Raw genomic sequence first — 19734 nt, 5'->3', positions numbered from 1 at the left:
AGTTCAGGGGGTATCGGGTACCTAAGAGCCAGTGATTTACCATGAATGAGCTATGACCTGTGACACTCTATCCAGTCCAACATACTGCTCCTGTACTCTCCTCTGCCAGTGGGCAAACATCGGCAAACACATCGACATACAGACTCACTTTGCTCGATCACAAGGGCGGTAGTCCTGTGCGCACTACGCCACCGCCGGGCGCAAGCAGTGGTTGCTTTGCGTTTCTCTGGCTCGCATCTCTGTGCAGAGGCTTGGTCAGGTATTAGGCCTTGTTGACTTGCCCCTCATGCAGAGCATTCCGGAATAAGGGACCTGCCTATTGACTGGTTATGAGTGTGAAAAACCTGCTCCCAGCGCCCTGTTCGGCCAGCTCTTTTCGCTTCCAGTTGCCTAGGTATTTCTGCTGCCCACAATCCTGCTGCGATCTGTTTTTTTCTTTTCCAAAATTCTCTTCCTCAACCGACCTGGAAACACCTCAGAAGCATACAACTCCCAACAACTTGCATCGCTTTGAGCCATCCTAGACCCTCTCCAGTCACCATTCGCTCGCTGTTCTATCGAACATTTCATTTCTCTTCAGTCAACCTCAGTTGCTTAGAGCCGACGGCCGATCCTCTATATTTCCCTACGGCGTGGGTGGCTTTCCGCCGTCGGGTCATCAAGTAAAAAGATGCAATCGATCAGCGAGTTGAATAGCGACCCAGCTAACATCGCCCAGGCATGGCCTCTCGGAAGAGAAAGGCACCTCGTGCTGCCGCAGCTGGCAGGCGTTCTGCGAGTCAAATTAGCGATGAAGAGTCGTCTCTCGCACCCGCACTCTTCACCAGGAAACAAAAGCGCCAGCGGGGAGAGACGTACGCGACAGCAACTGGTCAAGGTACCGAGTCCGCAACTGCCGATACAGACGCTGGTGGCTCTAGTTCCGCTAGCACCGATGGAGTGGAAGCTGGTCCTTCAACCGGCGACGGAACCGGTAATCCCGATAATGGCACCAAGAGAGTGCTTGACACCAGCCTGCCGCCTATCTCTAATGTCCGCGAGATGATGGAGGACATGGTCAAGCGCCTCGACCTCACTGCTCTTGAGAAGTCACACTTTAAGCTGAACGTGGCGACCGTCTGCTCCGGTACAGAGGCGCCCATCTTCGCCCTGGAGCTAATCCGCGATGCCTTCCTAGCGAAAGGCTCCGGGTCTGTATTCGACATGCAGCATCTTTTCAGCTGCGAGATCGAACCGTACAAACAAGGCTTCATTAACCGCAACCTCCCCCCCGGCACTCTCATATTCAGAGACGTTATCGAAGTAGCCATCGAAGCGTTGACAGGGGAAGCGTAAGTTTGAATAATATCATGAACATGATACAAGCAAGGCCGGAAGGCTAACATAAACTAGAACTACCGCCAGCGGCTCCAAATCCGCGATCCCAAAAGAACCACTGGACATCCTATTTGCCGGCTGCTCTTGTGTTGACTATTCCAGCCTGAACACGAACAAGCCATCTGGGCGCGTGCCGTCACTGGATCGCCATCTCAAACAGGATTCAGAGAAGGAAACGTCCGCAAAGAAGCGCGGCAAGGCTCGTGCCAACCAAGGCTCCGCAACGAACAGCGAGGAGGGTGGTATCAACAAAGGGTCAGCGCCTGTCAAACTCAATGAGGCCTTCGTCAACGATTTAGACGCCGGTCTTGAAGAGCTTCGGACGCTTCAATCGGGCGGAGAGTCTGCTAGGACTTTCTTCGCCACTATCAAGCTCATCACGGTCACTCGACCGAAGATAGTCGTCCTGGAAAATGTCGGAGGCGCGCCATGGGACATGTACACGGACCAGATCTTCCCCAAGACTGGCTACGTCGCCGGCACAGTCTCGTTGGACAGCAAGCACTTCTACTTGCCCCAGACCCGCCAGCGAACCTATCTTGTTGCCATTGACGCCACCAACATTGGCGTGGAGGCGGCCACAGCGATTGTTAACAAATATAAATCGAACATCGAGGGCTGTAAAAGGCAAGCTTCGGCTCCCATCTCGGCCTTCCTCCTCCCCAACGATGACCCGGCCACCGTCCAAGCCAGAGCCGACATGGAAAGCAGACCGTTGCACAACTCCGACTGGTCTTTCTCCTCACTTCGCCATGCCGATGCTCGCCAGAATAAAAACCTCCGGCGGGACGACAACCCCGTCAGCATGAAGAATATGCGCAACGGCAGGGTCATCTTTTTGGTCCTCCCCCCGCATTGCTGGCGAGGGTACTGGGAAGGCCAGGTCCCTAGAGTCATCGACTTGATGGACATTATTTTTGCTACCGCGCACCAGAAATCCATCGACTTGGGCTACAAGATCATCATGATCGATGTGAGCCAGAACGTCGATCGCAACGAGTTATACGGCGCCACCGACCTCAGGGCTCGCGTAGAGAGCCACCTAGGCATCGTCGGCTGCATCACACCCAGCGGGATGCCCGTCGTGACCCATTTGATGCGTCCTATCACCGGGGCAGAGGCGCTGGGGCTACAGGGTCTCCCTATTGGCGAATTGGTCCTCTCGACAGAGACCGAGGCCGAGTTACGGGACCTGGCGGGGAACGCCATGACAGTTCCCGTGGTTGGGGCCGTCACCCTGGCCCTTCTTGACGCCGTCGCCTCCGAGACGGACGGAGGTCCGGAACTGCTGCAGCGGACCCAGACGGTGCCATCGAGCCGTGATCTATACCTAGAGACCCCTCAAGACGAGATGTTGGAACCCGGCCGGGCAAATCAGATCACCACATGCCTTGCACCGCTCCTTGCCGAGGTGAAGAACATGGTACGCCGGTGCTACTGCCGAACGCGGCCGAGCGACATCCTTGCCTGCCGCGATTGCGGCGTCACGGCTTGCTCTGCTTGTCGCGGGAACCCGAGCCATCGTTTCGAGACTAAGGCGGCCACAAATTTGGAGTTCACTCCCGAAGAGGGCAAGGTCCGGCTCAGCGACATGTTACCCAACGCTCTCCAGCTGGTTATCCCGCCCTTCGTTCTCAACTGCGCCCTAGACTCCGTCAAGCAGCCATTGTACCGCTCGGTTGCTCACAAAGTTTTGAACGAGGAGGGCGACCATGACTATTACTTTGATGAGATCAAGGTCACCGAGGTTGTGACCGTGTGCTACAAGGCTGCCAACAGCATTGCTCGTCTTGTTCTCGCCCCTGAAGGACCTTGCAGTTGGTACATCTATGTCGCCCCCTGGCACCCCCAGCGCGCCGATCTCCTCAGGGTATTCGATCTTGACCAGCCTATCGCACGGGGACAGATTGGTTCCGGCGACATTTCCCTCCCTCAGTGGTCTGTCTGGGCTCACGGCCGCATCGATTTGGAGCTCGGGTTCACCAATGCCCGGAACAACAACATCGCCCCCAGTTCCTTGTCCTTCGCGCCCGAATACCAGGAGGTGCCGACCCCATCGCTGCAGGTGTGGAAGAAGTCGGTAGAGGCAAAGGTGTACGGTACCTACTTCCACCTTCCCAACTGCGGCACGGCGGGAAATCGGCTACACGTTAATCAATCTTCGGCCATACCTGCCAACAGTGTCTTCATGATGTGGGATTCCGGGTACCTCCGCGATCCGAATGACGACCATTTCGTGTGGACCGATACTACGAGAAGGATGGAGCCCCATGAGTATCGTGAGATTCTACTTCACGCCCAGCCTACACGTACCTGGGAGGTTGATCACGACATCCACACGCCGATGAGCGTGTTCTGGCCCGGATATTGGTCGTCCCCGTTCGATCGCGTTGGCAACTCGGGCTTCTCCAAGTCATTTCCCTCTCAGGATCTCGGCCAGGTTCACTGGGGCCTCGCTCAAACTATTCAACAGGCATCTTGCCATACTGACGGACAAGCTTCCGTCATCCATATGCCCGCTCTTGCGACAATTACCGCGGCCTTCCGCGAGTTTCCGGGAACAGCAGCGCAGCTTCTCAAGATTAATTCGTGCCCGACCGACGACAAGTTCTCTATCATCCCCGCCACAAGACGCGAGCCTTTCTTGAGAGCGTTCGCTTTTCTCTCCAACACTCTCCGCCGGTCTACCACGCCGGACGCCCTCACTTTGTTCCCGCACCTCGAGGGGAAATGGGTTACCGTTTGCCCCTGCCGGGACTGCTCCGCGGCACCACCGGAGATAACAGTCTACACAAAGAAAGAGATGAAAGCGTCCAAGAATAACGATCTCAAGCTCACAAAGGCCATCATCGAAGACCCGGATGAAGCTGCGCTGTTCGAGAGGCAGTACCTGGACCTCCCCAGGGCAGTGGCGGTCGCTGCCCGGTTCTTGCAGGGCAGTGAAGGAGATGTCACCATGAGCATGAAGCTCCTATTCCAGCCCAAGACTCTTGCATCGAAATGCCTCGCACACTTGGGGCAGGCGCATCGCAACCCAGCGCGCGGTCGGAACGCGGTCAACTCGGACGCAGTGACATCCTTCACGGTGGAGCTCGACTATGCGTCTACCTCAATGGCTGGCTTCGCACCATTCGCCACCTTCGTCCAACCCTGTAGCGAGGAGAACACGGCCGGCATCGACACTACGAGCGAGTACGAATTGCCTGACGCGGCCCCCCCGCGTATGACCGAGCGAGGTCACAAGCTTAGGTTGAGCCAGAAGGAAGCCGTCCACTGGATGTTGAAACGTGAGCGAGCTCCCCTCGACTTCGTTAAGTCCGAAGTCGAGGAGGAGGTGGTCTCAGCGCTCAACCTGCGCGTGCTCGGCAAGGCTGAGTGGACCAACCACTTTCCGTTCAGTTCGCGTGGTGGTGTTATCGCCCATGAGATCGGCTATGGAAAGACTGTGGTCACCCTTGCTCTGATCGACCATATGCGGAACTTCGACAAGAAGGAGTCCATCGACGAGCGGAGAGAGAAAGTCGACGCCGCGTGGACAGAGGAGCTGTCTAGCCCCCTCGAGCCTGCTGAAGAAGGTGTTCTGCCGGACGTCAACCACCCAGCGCCGTCCTTCTTCTGCCACCTGTCTGCCACCCTTGTGGTTGTTCCCAGGCACATCACAAGCCAGTGGTGCAACGAGACTCGGAAGTTCCTCGGTCTGGCCAGCCCTAAACTGATCGTGATCAACAGTACCCCCGATTTCTACGGAAAGTACACTCTGGGCCAACTTGAAAAGGCGGAAATCATCATCGTCAGCAGCGCGGTCTTCGGGCCTGCTTTTATGATGCGGCTGCAGGTGGTCTCCGGAAGAGGCGAGGAGTATCCGGGCGGCCTGTCCGGACGGACTCTTGAGGCCTGGTACCGCGGAGCGCTGAAGAACCACAGGATCCTCACCTCCCACTATCTCGCTGGCCGTGATGCCGACCGTTTCGACGACGAGCTCATGGAGGCGATCCACGGCGAGATTCTGCCTGGCTTGATCAAGAAGCAGCAGGCTGACGTCGATGCCCTCGTCGAGAAGCAGGTGCCCGAGATCGACCGTCAGCACTACAAGAAGATGGGCAAGAGAGCCGGAGGACCCGCGGGCGCCACCGACGTCGGCGAGGATGAGGATGACGCCGGTCAAAACAAGAAGCAGCGCGGCGCCAGAAAGGGCAAGAACGCCAAGGACGAGGTGAAGGGTTCGTGGGCAATCTCTTGGCTTCACAACTGCAGCTTCGCCCGTATTGTTTGGGACGAATGCTCTCGTTACGAAGACGGACCTATTGGCCTCTTTGTTGCGAACGCCGTGGCCAACTCCAAGTGGCTAATCTCCGGGACCCCCAAGCTCTTCAGCCTCGAGGAGGTCTGCAAGATTGCCGCGGCGTTCGGCATCCACGTCGCCCGTCCCGAGCCGCGGATGATGCCCGGCCTCCCGGCGGTGACGAGAGGGTTGAAACTGGAACCCATGTCCAAGAGCGAGCAGTTCCACGTCTACTCCTCTGTCACCAAGTCGGCCGCGCTTGCCCACCACAGGCACGACCGCGCCGGCATGTTCGTGGGTGTCCACTTGCGCGGCAATCCCCTGGACCCCGAGATCAACATCGAGTTCAGGGAGCACATCCTGCCCGTCGAGATGTCGACATCGGACGCAGTCCGTTACCACCTCATCAACCAGGAAGTTCTCGACGCTGGCTCTGACTACACCGCCCTCCCTCCTCACGCTCGGGAGGTCGTGACCCTGAAAGGGTCAGACTTGTTCGGCATGGATGGATCAGCCGCTGCCACCATGCTCTTGGGCGTGCTCGCCTGTGGTCTTGGCCAGCCCCACGCCCTGACGCGAGCTGATGATTTTGTGAGCCGTAGCGCTAAACTTAGCGACCAGATGAAGCTGCTCTGGGATAAGATGCTCTGGCTCCGGCGCTGGATACTCCTGCTCAAACCCAAGCAGCCCAAACAGAGCGGAGAGGACCCGGTTGAGAACACCCTCAAGCGAGTCGAGACCCTGTGCGCCCACATGAGCCATGCATTGTCGGGGGCGGGGAGCTTCGAGGAATTTGGTGGCGCGGAAATGTACCAGCGCGAGGCTACTGTCGTGGCAGGTCTGCAGATCACAGAGGGACAGGTCGGGGCAAACGCTCGCCCAAACATCAACTCCATCCGTGCGCAGGTTGGGGAGCACTTTCGCCGGGACTGGGCGAACACCTACGACATGGAGAAGGCACTGAACACCTGGGTTGACTTTTTTAAGGTCGATAGCGAGGACCTGGATTGCCTGGCCGAGAAACAACTTCTCCTACTCGCCAAAGACATCTGCTGGCTCAAGTACAAGGTCAACGCGGATGCAGCCCCCTTCAACGGCGGACGCAAGGACTTGCCACTGCTCCGGACTACGATCGCCGCAAGCTCCCAGACCGGCCCCCGAACCATCACCCGAACTATCCCGACGGGTATTGCCGCTCTGGCTGAGGGCGATATGCGCTACCTCTCCGGCCTAAACGAGGCCCAACTTCGGGAGTTCCTCCGAGTATGCATCGAGGCCAGACCGGAACCTCCAACATGGGAGCGGGCCAAGCGGGATTTCAAGCTGCCCGACCACCAATCCAAGTCGCCAAAGACTTTTCTCCAAGAGTGCCTCACAGGCCACAACGTCAAGTTCACCACAGCCCACTCCATCGACAATCTCAAGGAGAGACTCTGGCGGCACGAGAAGGGGCTCGGAGTTCCCGAGCTCTACCGCGACGGCCGGGCGCCGCCCGACAAGTACCGGGACTTGGAGGGGGCGACCTCGTGCAGCGGGAGCGAGGTGGCCCAGGTGTTGGCTACCAACGAGGAGCTGAAGCGGACCATGGTCCATCTCGCCAAGACGGTCGAGGACTTGAGGGCGACGAGGCTTGAGGCCAATTTCCTTCCCGGATACACCTCGTTGGCCGGCGCTGTGGACAAGGATCGCGCCGTGAGGGAGAAGACGTGTAGTAGCTGCTCGCAGCCTCTCACGTTGGCGTCGGAGTCATTCCTAGTCGTGGGTTGCGGTCATTTCCTGTGCAGCAGATGCAAATCCGCGGGGAAGTTTTACTGTCCGGTCCTGGACTGCCAGGCTTTCATCCACAAACGCCCGGTCCTCCAATGCTCCCAAATCCCGCCACTCCCAGAAGGCGAACCTCGGGCGAAAGCCAACAGCGTCGCCGAGCTCATCAAGAACGGCATCCCGAGCGAGGACTTTGTCCTCGTCTTCGCCCAATACCGGCCGGTGATCGAAGCGCTCGCGGTGGCGTTCGAGGGCGCCGAGCTCCAATTCCTGAACCTCGCGGCCACCAAGGACGACGCCATCTCCTCGAAGCTCGAGGAGTTCAAGGCCGGCAAGGCCGGCCAGGTGCTGCTGCTCGACATGGACAGCGAGACGAGCGCCGGCAGCAACCTGACGATCGCCAACCACGTCATCTTTGCCAACCCCTATGTGCACCGCGACCAGGAGCACCAGGCCAGGACGGTTCGGCAGGCCAGGGGTCGCTGCATCCGCACCCCGCAGGCCAAGGAGGTGCAGGTGTACCACTTCCTGGCCCGCGGCACGATCGAGGAGCAGATGCTGCGCAAGTACAGCAAGGACAGCCCGGCGGTGGAGGCGTTCTTTGCGGATTTCACTCGCCCGTGGTGGCTGGAGGAGTGAGGAATTGAGAAGGACGGGTTTCTGGGCGTGGAGAGGGGGGGTTTTGCGGATTTCACTCGCCCGTGGTGGCCGGGTGACTGAGGAGTTGAGGAGTTGAGGAGGGTGGGTTACTGGATATGGAGAGGAGAGATTTGTTGGAATTGGGCTATATTGGCCATCTGTACGAGTATGGCATTACTCGGTACCCTTGAGGTACGAGCCGCTGTACGAGCATGGGAATAAAAAAGAGCTCTGGATAACCAGGCCCAGGTGGCAAGCAGTGTGCCCCCTAGGTGTTATTTGCTTCATTAATAGGGATGGTCACTGGATTAGATTTAGAAGCACATACGAATGATAGATAGGTATTATATAAAGCTCTCTCTGCTCGGTGACTTGACCAGCTGACCTGTATAACAATGCTCGGCGGGTGAATATCTTCAGTATACAGCCCAGTCAACCGCCAGCTCTAGCGTAAATGATCCAACATTCTACACATCTAGATGTTCCAACTCCAACACATGCAACCTCACAACTTCGCCCTCCCTTCGCCCCTTCCTCCTCCACCACTCCGCTCCCCCGACTTCAACACAACCAGCAACCCCCCCTTATCCAACGCCCCCTCCCCCCTCAAACCCACCTCCTGACAATCCTCCACGCCGACCCCATTCGCAAACTGCACCACCACAAAATCCACCGCCGTCCCCTTCTCGCCCAGCGCAACCATGGGCGCATGCCACGTCCCAGCGCCGTAGGTAACCGCCTGGGCGGCGCTCGCCACGAACGCGCGGACGCGGCGCAAGTCGGGCATGCCGCGCCCCGGCAGCGGGCGCGGGTACTCGGTCGCGGGCGGGAGGCGGGTGGGCACGGGCAGGGTGTCCTGTGGGGGGCCGTTGTTGAGATCATCATCGTCCTTCTTTTTTTTTCCCGGAGGGAGGGAAGGGGCGACGATGACGAGGTAGTGTGCTGCGGGGTCGGCGGTGAGGGGGATGAAGGTTTGGGTGGTGTAGGGGTGGCGCTCGAGGACGGTGATGGGGAATGTGGAAGGCTGGGGGTGAGGAGAGGCCGGCTGTTGCTGCTCCGCGACGGCTGGGTTCTGGGTCGGAGCCGAGGCCGGAGCCGGGGTTTGGGGTGGGTCCGGGATGTGGGCGCGGGCCGCACACACAAACACGTTCATCACGGCGGACCCCGGTCGGCCGCTCGGGGCCTGGTCGTAGAGGTTTATTTGGCGCGAGACATGCTGGTATTTGATGGCCGAACCTTGGTTGGCGACGATAGCAGCGAGCGGGAGGGGCAAGTGCTTATCGGCGGATGAGGGGTGGACGTCGGGCCGTGGGTTCTCGGTCACGTCTCCGAAGGGTGCAAACGCTTCGGCCGTGAGGGGAACTGCTTCGATTACGGTACTTCGGCTTGGATAGTGCATTTTGCTTTGTGGTGGTATCTTCTAAAAACAAAATCCGGGTCCGGGGAATATCAATCATGCGCCGGGCCCCGAGAAAAGGACTTTAAGGACAGAGGCAAAAAAACGCGAGTGGTTGGGAAGAGGAGGGCGCCTGTGGCTGACGCGGGCTTGTTTGTTGTGGGGGCCTAACTCAAAGCGAAGAACATGACAAGATCACCACTGACTCTTATCTTCACGCTCGACCTCTTATCATCGACGGAGAACTTTACATCGAAAAAAACTAACAAAACCAGCCGACGTTATGGTTTCTGTTATCGTTTAGGCCAAGTTGTAGCGTCGTTACTATTAAATACATCAGCTTCAAACGGAACATTCCACTGGCTTGGGTTACCTTATCGCGCTACCGGCAACATGTCATCCATCCTCCATCATATGCCCAGCTTCCCTAATATAATTGTATATGAGAAAGGACGGCCGTCTCAATGAGTTAGAAGAAGCTAATCGGACCAAACTTCCACTGCGGGGCTTGCGCAGTGATAAAACGACAGACAAGCCAGAATAAGAACCACCCGCCCAAATGCACCCGCTACACACCCGCATATGAGCCGAACCATTGAGTCCACCCTCCAAGTCGAGTTGACCCAACCAAGCCAGTCCGCGCTGTCCGTGATCGACAATACCCGGTTTCCCGCGATCCCGCGGTTTTGGAACCTTCCGGACCGCCGCTCTATTTTTGGATTCACCCAGGCACACGGGATGCTCCTCGCCAGCACCCATACCCCGCCCCGTGTAACGTTCATGCGTTCTTCGTCTGTTTACTTCGTGGTGCCAGTTCATAAGTCGACTCAAATATCATGCTCTGAGCACCCCAAGCCGCCAGCCCTCCCTCCCACGCCGTGCAACTCCGAGCTGCGGAAACTCGGCGCAGAGTCAAGTACCTTACCCTGAGTTCCCACCACGACCAGTCCACGGCGGAGTCCTATCTCGGGGGGTCTTCCAAAGCCATTGCAAATACCCTCTCAGACTAGTTAATAAACAATGATGCGGGCCAGCCGGTTTATATAGACTGGTACCAACCCCGCCGTGTCGCTTGCTCCTTGGCCCGTCCCGGGTATTATCTTTGCACCACTAACACATGCAGGCCCGCCGTACTTCCCCCATCGACATCCGATAACATAGCCGATGAAGCCCTGGCGGGCCCTCCCATGGCGCGGCCGCCTCCAGGATTGGCTTGGGTCGGTTGTCTGGACGCCCTCCAGTTAATATCTTTTTAGAGAGACACTATAATCTTCACCCGATCACCGGGTTGAGTTTGCCAAGTATGAGGTTGCATAAGAGCCAGGGCCCGCGTCCGTTATGTCGCTCTTGAGGCCAGAGGACGCCACATGTCCCCTGAGAGCGACGATGTATAGGTCAAGTCTCGGATGCTTGTGGGCGCTTGCGCTCCTGGGCCTGCGTGCTAGCGCCGCATGCACCAGTTACGGCGTCGACTTTTCCAATGGCGGTGCCTACGACATTGACGGAGAATCCAACGAGTATTTTAGTTTCATCACCGTCTTCCAGGGTAAGCCAACGAAGAGGGGGTGGGGGTGGCGGCTAGCGAGAAACAGCGCTGATGTTCACGTAGGATGCTCTCAGGAAACCATCAGCCCCGTCCTGGTCGGTCCAGACGACAATGTGTATGCCTGCTCCGACATTGACACGCAACCGGCCGGTACTCAAGCAAAATCTACATGGTGAGAACACCTCTTAGCGTGTATCTATACGGCTATTTTGCTTATTCCTTCGTCTAGTGGTATCCCCTATTCCGCCATGTCATCGGGGCGCTGGACAATTATCATCGCTGGTGACCAGATATCCACCCAGCGTACCATATCCCTTACTGTCGGTGTGCCGCAGACTACGCGGGTTACGGTAGGCGATGTTACTCTTTCCAGAGCACTGCTCTTTGTTCTGCTAACCGCCCCAAAGGTTACACCAACGGTTGTCGTGGGGTACACGACCACCGCGAGGGCCCAGAGTATTTGACCTGCGTACCCGAAGCGCCTGAGCGCCTTAGAAGCTAATAATCTCACAGCTGTGTTGACCACCCTTGTGCTGACCGAGACCCTCATCATCGTTCCTCGAACAGTGACTACCCGGTGCAGCGGCGCAACACGGACAGTGACGAGCTACCAGCAAGGTCCAACCCCTGTAGTTACGTCGACGGCAATCAGGACAGTGACAGACGCCCAAGTGACGAGCTACTGGACGACTACGTCCTCGGAAACAGCTAGCTGCCACTACCCATCAAGTCAGTTCCCCTCCCCGACCCGACAGTCCTATTTTCAACGGCATCCTTTTAAGCAGAACCACGGTCGTCAGCCATAGGAACGGCCAATTCGAAACCAGAGCCATGCAATGCTGACCCAACCATCGCAGACCAACGAGACGTGGCTGGTGCCGCTGCCGTAGCCACAGTCACGGTGACGTACACGCAGACCACCTACACGGTTACTAGCACAATCGTGACTACGGTTCCGGGTAGGACAACTACTGAGCTTGGTAAGCAGCCTAGATACCGGTTGCATAGGTACTCTCAGCTAACGGAATCATAGTTGTGAGAACAACCACCGCCACTGTGTAAGGACTGCCAATTCACCTCTCAACACCTTCCCCTTACTTGCCGCGCCATACTAGGACGCTAACCCTTGAGAAACAGCACTCCGGCTCCTTCGACCGTGTGTTCTGGGGGCAACCCCGATGTGACAATCACGATCAACAGAGGAAACCCTACAGCAGTGACACGAACAGATGTCGTATACCTCACAAGCCACCTGTCCGGCACCGTGTGGGTCGGGTATGTGTCCTGCGAGCCCCTTTATAGCCCATACCTGCTCACCAACTCCCAGTCAAACGCATGTCACCACTGTTACCGATACGGCGAGCGCTACAGCCTGTTGGAGGGCCGGCGGGTGGTTTGGCTAAGCCCATGGTCAAGGGGGAGGGTCGAGCTGCTCGACATGAATGGTAATGGGAGACTGCCCCAGAGGAGCCCTTGGAATTTGGCAGTAGCATTACCGTAGTTCTCAATAAGTAACTGTCTGCTTATTTCCACATCGTATGTAGTATTGTGTTGTACGGGTATTTGTTGTGTTCTTAAACGCCATCTAGTCGTATCCGTGTCGAAAACGCCGCAGCAGCTGGGACAAGCTGACCCATGGTTCCCGACGTGCCGAGCGCTGTGCATGATAATTAATATTCTTCCTCATCCTTCTCATCGCCCTCTAACCAGATCTCATGCCCGTCTCCCTCACGCACAAACCAACTCACGATGATATTACACACCGCAACTCCACTAAGGCCCCAAAACACAGCACCAACCACCCCTTTAGCCAGGCCCAACCCGTATAGGAAACCGCCCAGGATAGGCCCAGTCGACCTCGCAAAGCTGCTCACGCTCTGTCCAATCCCATGTACGCTCCCCAAAACGCTGGGATGGGGTGTGCAATTGTTCACGAGAATGGTCTGTGCCGGGAGCGCAACGGTACGGCCGAGGACGTGGAGGAGGAGGACGGCGAGGATGGCGATCCATACCGCTACCCCGTCCTTTCCGTGCGGCGGAGGGCTACCCGACGGGACAAGACTCAAGTAGGGCACCAAGAAGTAGGTGAGGGGGGGAAGCAGCAGGAAAAGACGCCAGCTGCCGACCGTGCCGAGACGCGTCGAGAGCCGGGGGTAGACGCCGATTTGGAGGCCGAGTCCAATCACGCCGAGGATGGCCATTGCCAGTCCCACCTCCGGAGGGTGGAGGCCGAGCCCCCCGGTGAAGACGAAAGGGGATCGGCGCCCCGGCGGGTCGCTGTGCGGGTCGTACACGGGGGTGGAGAGGAAGACGAACCAAAGGGAGTTGAAGGTGCCGAGGTGGAAAGTCAGAAGGAAGTTTGCGGTCAGCGTCCGGATGACGTTCGGCGTAAAAATACGTCGGAAGGCAAGTGTCTGCGTGTACCTACGTCGGGCCTGTTTCGATATTTGAGGGGTGTCAGAGATGGGCGAGTGCCGCGAGTTTGCCGTGCCTGCCACACGTGAATCATCGAGGTCGAAATCCGCGTCTCGGTTTGCCAGAAGCGTGTAAGCTGTTCTTGAGCGCCCTCTGGAGAGCCACCTACGCAGCTGTCGCCCCAATTCCAGCCCCCTGTCGCGATTATCCACCCTCAGGTCCAATGTCTAGCCAACATTAGCGATGGAGCCTTGGGGTGGACCACGTTGTTATCGATGGGACTCACCTCCTCCAGGAATAACCATACGCCAAGAAAACCACACAAGAGAAAGAGGGCGGAAACCAGGTTTGGTGTGGCGTAGGGGAAGCGTATAAAGAAGTCGATATGACCGAACAGTCCTGGGTAGCTCCCGGCCGGGTCGGAGAGTACACCCCCCAAGATGGGTCCAAGGATAGCGCCAACGTTGAACGTCATGGGTAGCAGCAAGAAGGCCCGGGACTGATACCTATACGCGCACCGTTGTGGGTGAGCATCGGCCTATCTGAAAGGGGCGGCGGCGGGCGGTTGGATAGAGGGTGTTCGGAGAGTCATCAACCTACTTCTTCTCCTTGACAATTTCGCTAATCCTGTCAGGGTGTGTTAACACGCTGGTAGTGCAAACGGCAACATTGTCTAACCTTACATGGTCCTTAATATGCCCACATTCCCGTTTGTAATGCCTCCGAGAGACCGAAAGAAGAGGGCCTGCTGAAACGAGGTCGAGAAGGCGAACCCAACACAGGACAGCACTTGGGGGGGGAGAGTCAGCGAAAAGCTTGAGCACTAGGCTGCTTCAACACCCACATGTTCCCGCGAGGCCAATCATCAAGACGGTTTTGCGGCCGAACCGGCCGGAGTCGGCAATTCGGCCCCAAAGCATGGCAGTTAGGAACTGCGCAGCGGTGAAACTCGCGCTACGAGATGGCTACCGTCAGAACCAGGTACTCATGTGCAATCACCGAGGTCAAAGGGAACAACGTACTGCAACATGCCAGCCTGACCCGAAATAACCGCGTCAGAGAGTGCTGGGTCGAACCATTTGAGTTGGTAAAACATGTAGGACTGGATAGAGGTTTGAACGAGTGGTTCACTCAGTCGTGCCAAGGTGATGACACAGAGTTGGTCTTTGCGAGGGAGATCTCTCCACGAGACTGTGTTTGGGTCGGCAGCGTGGTTGCTGGGTGCCCTCATCCGGCCTTCTCTACGCGAGGATGGGCGCTCGTCACCCTGTCCCGGACCGTGGAATGGAGGTAACGGCGCTCTCCCAACACCTGCGCCCCCGTTGCCTACATTCTCTACCGCCCCCGGTGCATCTGAAACCCCCATGGCGAGCGAGAAGATAAACAACGGCGAGCGAGAAGATAAACAACAACCAGATTCATTCAGTGACCCTTTCGTTGGGTGGTAGTCTTGGCTGAGGTGGCATCTCTAGGTACAGGAAGAGGGGCGAGACAGGCAATAGGCTAAAGGCAAAGGCCAAGTTTCAACTGCTAATCAGGTAGTTTAAGAGTATCAATAAGTCGCTGAATATACCGAAACCCTTTAAAGCTTTTGGTTGTCTCCGCAAGCCGAGCCATCTCGCAGCTGGATGCCTGGAGCGCAGTGTCCTCGAGGTGAGGAAGGAAGCGGACGATGGAGAGAAGGAGAGAGCGCGATCACATGGGCCGCTCTCGGTGAGGTGAGCCGCACCCACCAATCAAGCCCGCCAATTGACCGCAACCCTGCAGCGCGACCCCCGCCCCTGACGAACCCCATGGATCTCGGCCCGCGTAAACAAAGAACCGATCATTCGACCTCACCTCCTCCCTGGGATACATACTGTTCGCAGCGTCGCCGGCAACTGTACTGTCAGTACACGGTATATGACAGACTCGCTGGTTTCCTCCGCACGAGGAGCATATAGACGTCATACTATATCATCTCGAAGTCATATTCATTGTCATGAAGGCATTTTCTAATCCAAGAAAGTCCGAGCACACTGATCTATGACGGCGACGATTGCCGGGTTATCGATCACAGCTGCCGATTTTAAGATCGTGGACTGGGTGACTTGGGCGACTGGCTCGCTCCTTCGCACTCCTCGGCCCGTAAAATACGCTCTGGTAAGGCGACTCCAGGCCTCCGAAGTCAGGGGTTCCGTGCTGCTGCGCCTCATAACTCCGACAGAAATCCGATTTGGACACCCGGACAACTTCATTGCTCGCTATTATGACTGGATCTTTTCGTTCTCTCCCTTTGTATGACTCCCATGCCATTGCAATAACACCAACCAGAGGTTTTTGTAACAAACATTTACAACTCGTGCCGGCGGCTTGACAAAAAGGGCCATGGCTGCCCGACGAGGGATGGTGAAGAATCGGTGGCGGCCGAAACATGGACGATGGAGGTGGACACCATCCCACATACTCTCCGCCCCGACCCCCGCACCAGCATCGACAAGCGAGCCAAAGTTCGACACCGGCCGTTGTCCAAGCCCCAAAGATGCCGGGGGGCAGAGCTCCCAGCGTGCTTGCTGTGTACAGTCACCTCTCCGTTGACCAGAAACCTGAGAGATCAGTGCCCTCGGTCTTTGCATTTTGAACGGCAACACTTATACTCCAGAGACCGGCTCCGAGTGGACAGCGTCGGCAATTAAACAAAGGTGCACGAATAGGTATCTTCCGTTTCCCAACAACTGACGGTGCGGAAGCCAACCACACATCGGGTCCACCCGGGAAAGCATTGAGATCGGGGTGGTTTCGTTGACAATTCGCCACAGCCGTGCCCCCTCATGTCCCTATACAAAGTGTGAGCTACTGTGTACGATACCACCTAAATACCGCGCTTCTTCCCCTCCACCCCGGCTGCTATAGCTAGTGTAGGGAGGTTGCAACGCTATTCTAGCCGAAAAGCTTGAGTGAACGTTGAGGTCCCGCATAAACGAGACGCTGCCGTTGAAACCACAACCTCACGCATCGAGGATCCTCGTTGCAAAACACCGTTCTTTCCGGTGGACTTGCGCAAGGACTCGAAATCCTGGATTATTAATACTCTAAACCGCGGGGGTGGTCCCCGTGTCTCCGCCTGCGCGATAAATACCCTAAAACAAACATTTTTCACCAGAAGTGGGGAGATCGTACCCGTAGCCAGGATCAACCTGGTCCGTTTCTTAACGTCCCGGCATTTCGAAATGCTATGCTGGCGAGGAAATGCCCTACAGCGAGCCTGGTTGGACACGACACCATCGGCCGTTCCCTGGTCTGTTAGAACGCCGTCGAAAAGCCTCGAGGAAAACCCCTCACACAAAACACTGATGTGACTGTATACGCAGTAGTTCAAGCAAATGAAGTAAATCCAGTTTATTTAGACTTGAGGATGGCTTTCTTCCGTCCCGACGGCCGAGGATTCGAGGATTCCACGGTCGACATCTGCACTTGGAGTTCGGCTTTTTTTGCCCGTGAGGTGCCAGCCTCCCTGCATATCTGATACCGTTGCTCCCGGCTGGCCTCGGGGTGTCCCGCCCCAAATCACCAAGCAAACACACGTCTATCCCAACCTAAATGATCATAACGCCCCATACCCGCTCCGTAGTTTAATACCCAGAAAGACCGTCAAACGTTGTCCAAATGTGAGCTAGACACCAGGGCCGGCGATATGGGTCTCGGATCCTTTAAAAAGACCGACCAAATATCACCACAGCCGCCAGCCACAACATATAAACTGGGAGTTCAGTCCCTTGAACTGGCAGAAGCGAATGCCATCATCTTCTGAGACCATCTGCGGCCTACTCCCGGCGTCCCAACCCGTGAGTCTTTGACTTGTTTCCCAGATACGGCTCCCCCGCCATCATGGAGTTACGTGGCGTGGGTGTAGTACGGGGTGACAGGGTAAGCCGGCCAGGATGGTTGTTCTTGAAGATACGTCGAAGACTGCTGCCCGCCATGGTTGGTGTGACGGTTTGTCGAAGGCCCTAATAAGAGTCGTCAGCACCGAGCGAGAGAAATCACCCACCGGGATTGAAACCCGGCAGCTGTGCCATGCGTGCGTCCATACCTCGGTCAGCCTCCTCGTACCTTGCCTTGCTCGAATCGAGGCTGGGCGCCGACGTGTGGGTTGCCATGACGCGCCCCATTGCCATTGGCACTCCCGTGTGTCCGTAAGCTGGCGTGAAGTCCTCCCTGGGCTCGGATAACCTTGGGCTCGACTCGGGCGAACGCATCGTGGCCGCAGCTGGAACGGGCACCACGCTGCTCGGCCACTGGTCGTAGGGATTCCCCCCGCCGTAAGGAGATCCGTAGGCGTGCGCCACCTCGTAATTGTTCACATCCGCCTCTATAGGCAACCCGAGACTGTCGGTATCTGGACCGGATCGCGGATTAGCGGCAGGCCCCTTGAGATTTGGACAGCTAACAAAAACGGGGTTGCATACCTGGAGCGTGATATTGCCGTCCGGTGTGTGCCTCAAGGGCCTTCCTTAGGTTGCAGACCTCCGCCTCCAGCAGTTTATTTCGAATCAATGCTTGTCTCAACCTATCGACACCCAGCTTTCTTTTGAGCGCGTTCACCTCTTGCTGAAGATTCTCAATCAGCTCCTTGTTGCGGCGCCGTATGTTTTGCTGGGCTATTCGGTCGTTCTCTCTTTTCTTATTCCGTTGCTCTTCTGACAAATTACTGACTCGCCGAGCGCCTGCTCAACACAACATCACCAAGGTCAGCAAACACAAGGTTCCATGGGGCCGAACCCAACGGTGGCTTGGATATCATCAACGTACCCTTTCCTTTGAGCTTGGGGGTTTTAGATGGCTCTTTGTGATCAGACTGCGGTGTCATATTCGATCTCGCTCGTTGGAAATTATCCGAAGCGTGTGCGAGAACCGCAGGCGGGTTAAGTCACCGACGCGTGACAGGCCGACCTGATAAACCCTCAACTTCCTAGACCGGAACGGTACGGTAAGGATTGCTGGCCCAGAAGGTGGAGTACAGAGAATCTTGAAGAAGCAGGGCTCTCCTATCTACCCACACAGGGCCTATCCCTGCCGATTGGGGCGGAATGGACTAGTTCAGCAAGGCTGGCGTCGGGTGACGTGAACCGTAACCATCGATCTCGGTTCACCAATTCACAGCTTGAGGCAAAAACCATGTTTTTTGACTGAGAACACGCGAGAGCTTAAGAGTCTCCAACCCTTCATAGGCATCACGCCCTTCAAATCTCGTCCCCACCCCCACCAGTCCAGACCTCGATCGCAACCATCAAACGCCCCCAACTAGGTAACGGGCGGTGGACAGTGGTGATGACATACATGCCTTTGGTCCGGCGAAACACTGTGTGGCACTGCCGAGCTCCGCAGAGGAGGAACTAGGGAACCCTTGTTGCAGATCCATATCGCCGACCGCATTGCCGCGCCGGGGGACCCCCAAGGACCTACCGGGGCGTGTGAATCACATTCAACGTCTTGACTGCTTGCTCGCCCGAGGATTCAAGACAGCTTCCCACACCGCGAGCGGCTGGGCGCGGATGGATGGACTATAAGGATACTCTTCCGCCTCCTGCCGCACACTCCATCCAACCTTCGGGCATGGTAGGATGGCAAGAGACCATGCTCTGGATTCCTGTGCCTTCAGGGTTGTGGGCTCCCCACACCAAGGCTTTGCCATCAAGTACTAGCAGGGCAGCAATGGGTAGGTCGATGAAACATGCCGGCCCCGTACCGCGGAGTGCTGCATCGCCTCTCTGCCATATTGTTGGCGGGCTGAAGGGAAGGGTTGCCACTCTCCGCCCCTAAGTCTCGGGATGCTTCCATAATTCCCTTAGTGCTGACGAGTGACCGTACAGTGTACGGGCGATGAGTGCGTTGAAGGCGGCCTCGTGGCGTCTGCCAAAACATACTGTGTAAAACGCTGATAAGTGGTGCCTTGTCCACTGGGTTCCTCCCTGAGCGTCCGAGCCGGTGTGGCTGTTGACAGGAAGGGGTGACGTATGGCCAATACCCAACGATGATCTCGGTCTACGGTATCCGGCTTTAATAGTATGAAATAGCTCAGGTTGAGCAAGTTTTGTCGGACCCCCCGGTTGCCCCCCGCTCATCCGCGGCGAAAAAAAGCTTGCACTTGCAGACTTCGAGGTGGCTAGACTGCTTTTACGGTTCAACGAAGAGTCCCTGGCTCCTAGATCGAAGCCTAGGTAGTGATACTTGTGTCGGACCTCGGGCGGCCTACACAGTAGTACCGAACGCAGGCGAAGCACTTGCTAGCGGGTGAAGCTAACTCGGCAAGTTAACAGCCGGGTCACGGGTAAG

The 19734-nt window shown here is 56.9% G+C and overlaps 5 protein-coding genes across 5 annotated transcripts; 2 read left to right on the top strand and 3 right to left on the bottom strand.

The window, feature by feature from the left end:
- Positions 1-720: 720 nt before the first annotated feature.
- Positions 721-8127, top strand: B0H64DRAFT_425560 (uncharacterized protein; the record flags this gene model as incomplete). Its single annotated transcript, XM_062805689.1, has 3 exons — positions 721-1331; positions 1393-1554; positions 1609-8127. 3 exons carry the CDS (start codon positions 721-723, stop codon positions 8060-8062), a joined length of 7227 nt encoding a protein of 2408 aa, XP_062658484.1. The 3' UTR covers positions 8063-8127.
- Positions 8128-8369: 242 nt separating this feature from the next.
- Positions 8370-9658, bottom strand: B0H64DRAFT_199077 (ureidoglycolate hydrolase). Its single transcript, XM_062799220.1, has one exon. The coding sequence runs from the start codon at positions 9459-9461 to the stop codon at positions 8568-8570; it is 894 nt and encodes a 297-aa protein (XP_062658483.1). The 5' UTR covers positions 9462-9658; the 3' UTR covers positions 8370-8567.
- An 879-nt stretch (positions 9659-10537) lies between these two features.
- B0H64DRAFT_199123 (uncharacterized protein) lies at positions 10538-12541 on the top strand. Its single transcript, XM_062799221.1, has 8 exons — positions 10538-11004; positions 11068-11176; positions 11234-11460; positions 11518-11733; positions 11862-11984; positions 12038-12062; positions 12142-12279; positions 12332-12541. Exons 1-8 carry the CDS (start codon positions 10797-10799, stop codon positions 12405-12407), a joined length of 1122 nt encoding a protein of 373 aa, XP_062658482.1. The 5' UTR covers positions 10538-10796; the 3' UTR covers positions 12408-12541.
- Positions 12542-12674: 133 nt separating this feature from the next.
- B0H64DRAFT_324474 (major facilitator superfamily domain-containing protein) lies at positions 12675-14650 on the bottom strand (the record flags this gene model as incomplete). Its single annotated transcript, XM_062800655.1, has 6 exons — positions 12675-13646; positions 13706-13925; positions 14020-14046; positions 14103-14208; positions 14264-14373; positions 14442-14650. 6 exons carry the CDS (start codon positions 14648-14650, stop codon positions 12675-12677), a joined length of 1644 nt encoding a protein of 547 aa, XP_062658481.1.
- Positions 14651-17292: 2642 nt separating this feature from the next.
- B0H64DRAFT_375691 (uncharacterized protein) lies at positions 17293-18268 on the bottom strand (the record flags this gene model as incomplete). Its single annotated transcript, XM_062802434.1, has 4 exons — positions 17293-17408; positions 17492-17797; positions 17868-18125; positions 18211-18268. The coding sequence occupies 4 exons, from the start codon at positions 18266-18268 to the stop codon at positions 17293-17295; spliced, it is 738 nt and encodes a 245-aa protein (XP_062658480.1).
- Between the last annotated feature and the right edge of the window lie 1466 nt (positions 18269-19734).

The sequence above is a fragment of the Chaetomium fimeti genome (genome assembly GCF_033439085.1).
Source record: "Chaetomium fimeti strain CBS 168.71 chromosome Unknown B0H64scaffold_5, whole genome shotgun sequence".
Classification (NCBI taxonomy): domain Eukaryota; kingdom Fungi; phylum Ascomycota; class Sordariomycetes; order Sordariales; family Chaetomiaceae; genus Chaetomium; species Chaetomium fimeti.
The sequence above is the reverse complement of the archived record's forward strand: the minus strand, read 5'-3'. Positions and strand labels throughout refer to the sequence as shown.

Excerpts from the sequence above, each read along its gene's own strand:
- B0H64DRAFT_199077 (XM_062799220.1), bottom strand. The coding sequence starts at position 9,461 with ATGCACTATCCAAGCCGAAGTACCGTAATCGAAGCAGTTCCCCTCACG.
- B0H64DRAFT_199123 (XM_062799221.1), top strand. The coding sequence starts at position 10,797 with ATGTCGCTCTTGAGGCCAGAGGACGCCACATGTCCCCTGAGAGCGACG. Across the intron at positions 11,734-11,861 it reads TAGCTGCCACTACCCATCAA|ACCAACGAGACGTGGCTGGT; the intron begins GTCAGTTCCCCT and ends CAACCATCGCAG. Across the intron at positions 12,280-12,331 it reads TCCGGCACCGTGTGGGTCGG|TCAAACGCATGTCACCACTG; the intron begins GTATGTGTCCTG and ends ACCAACTCCCAG.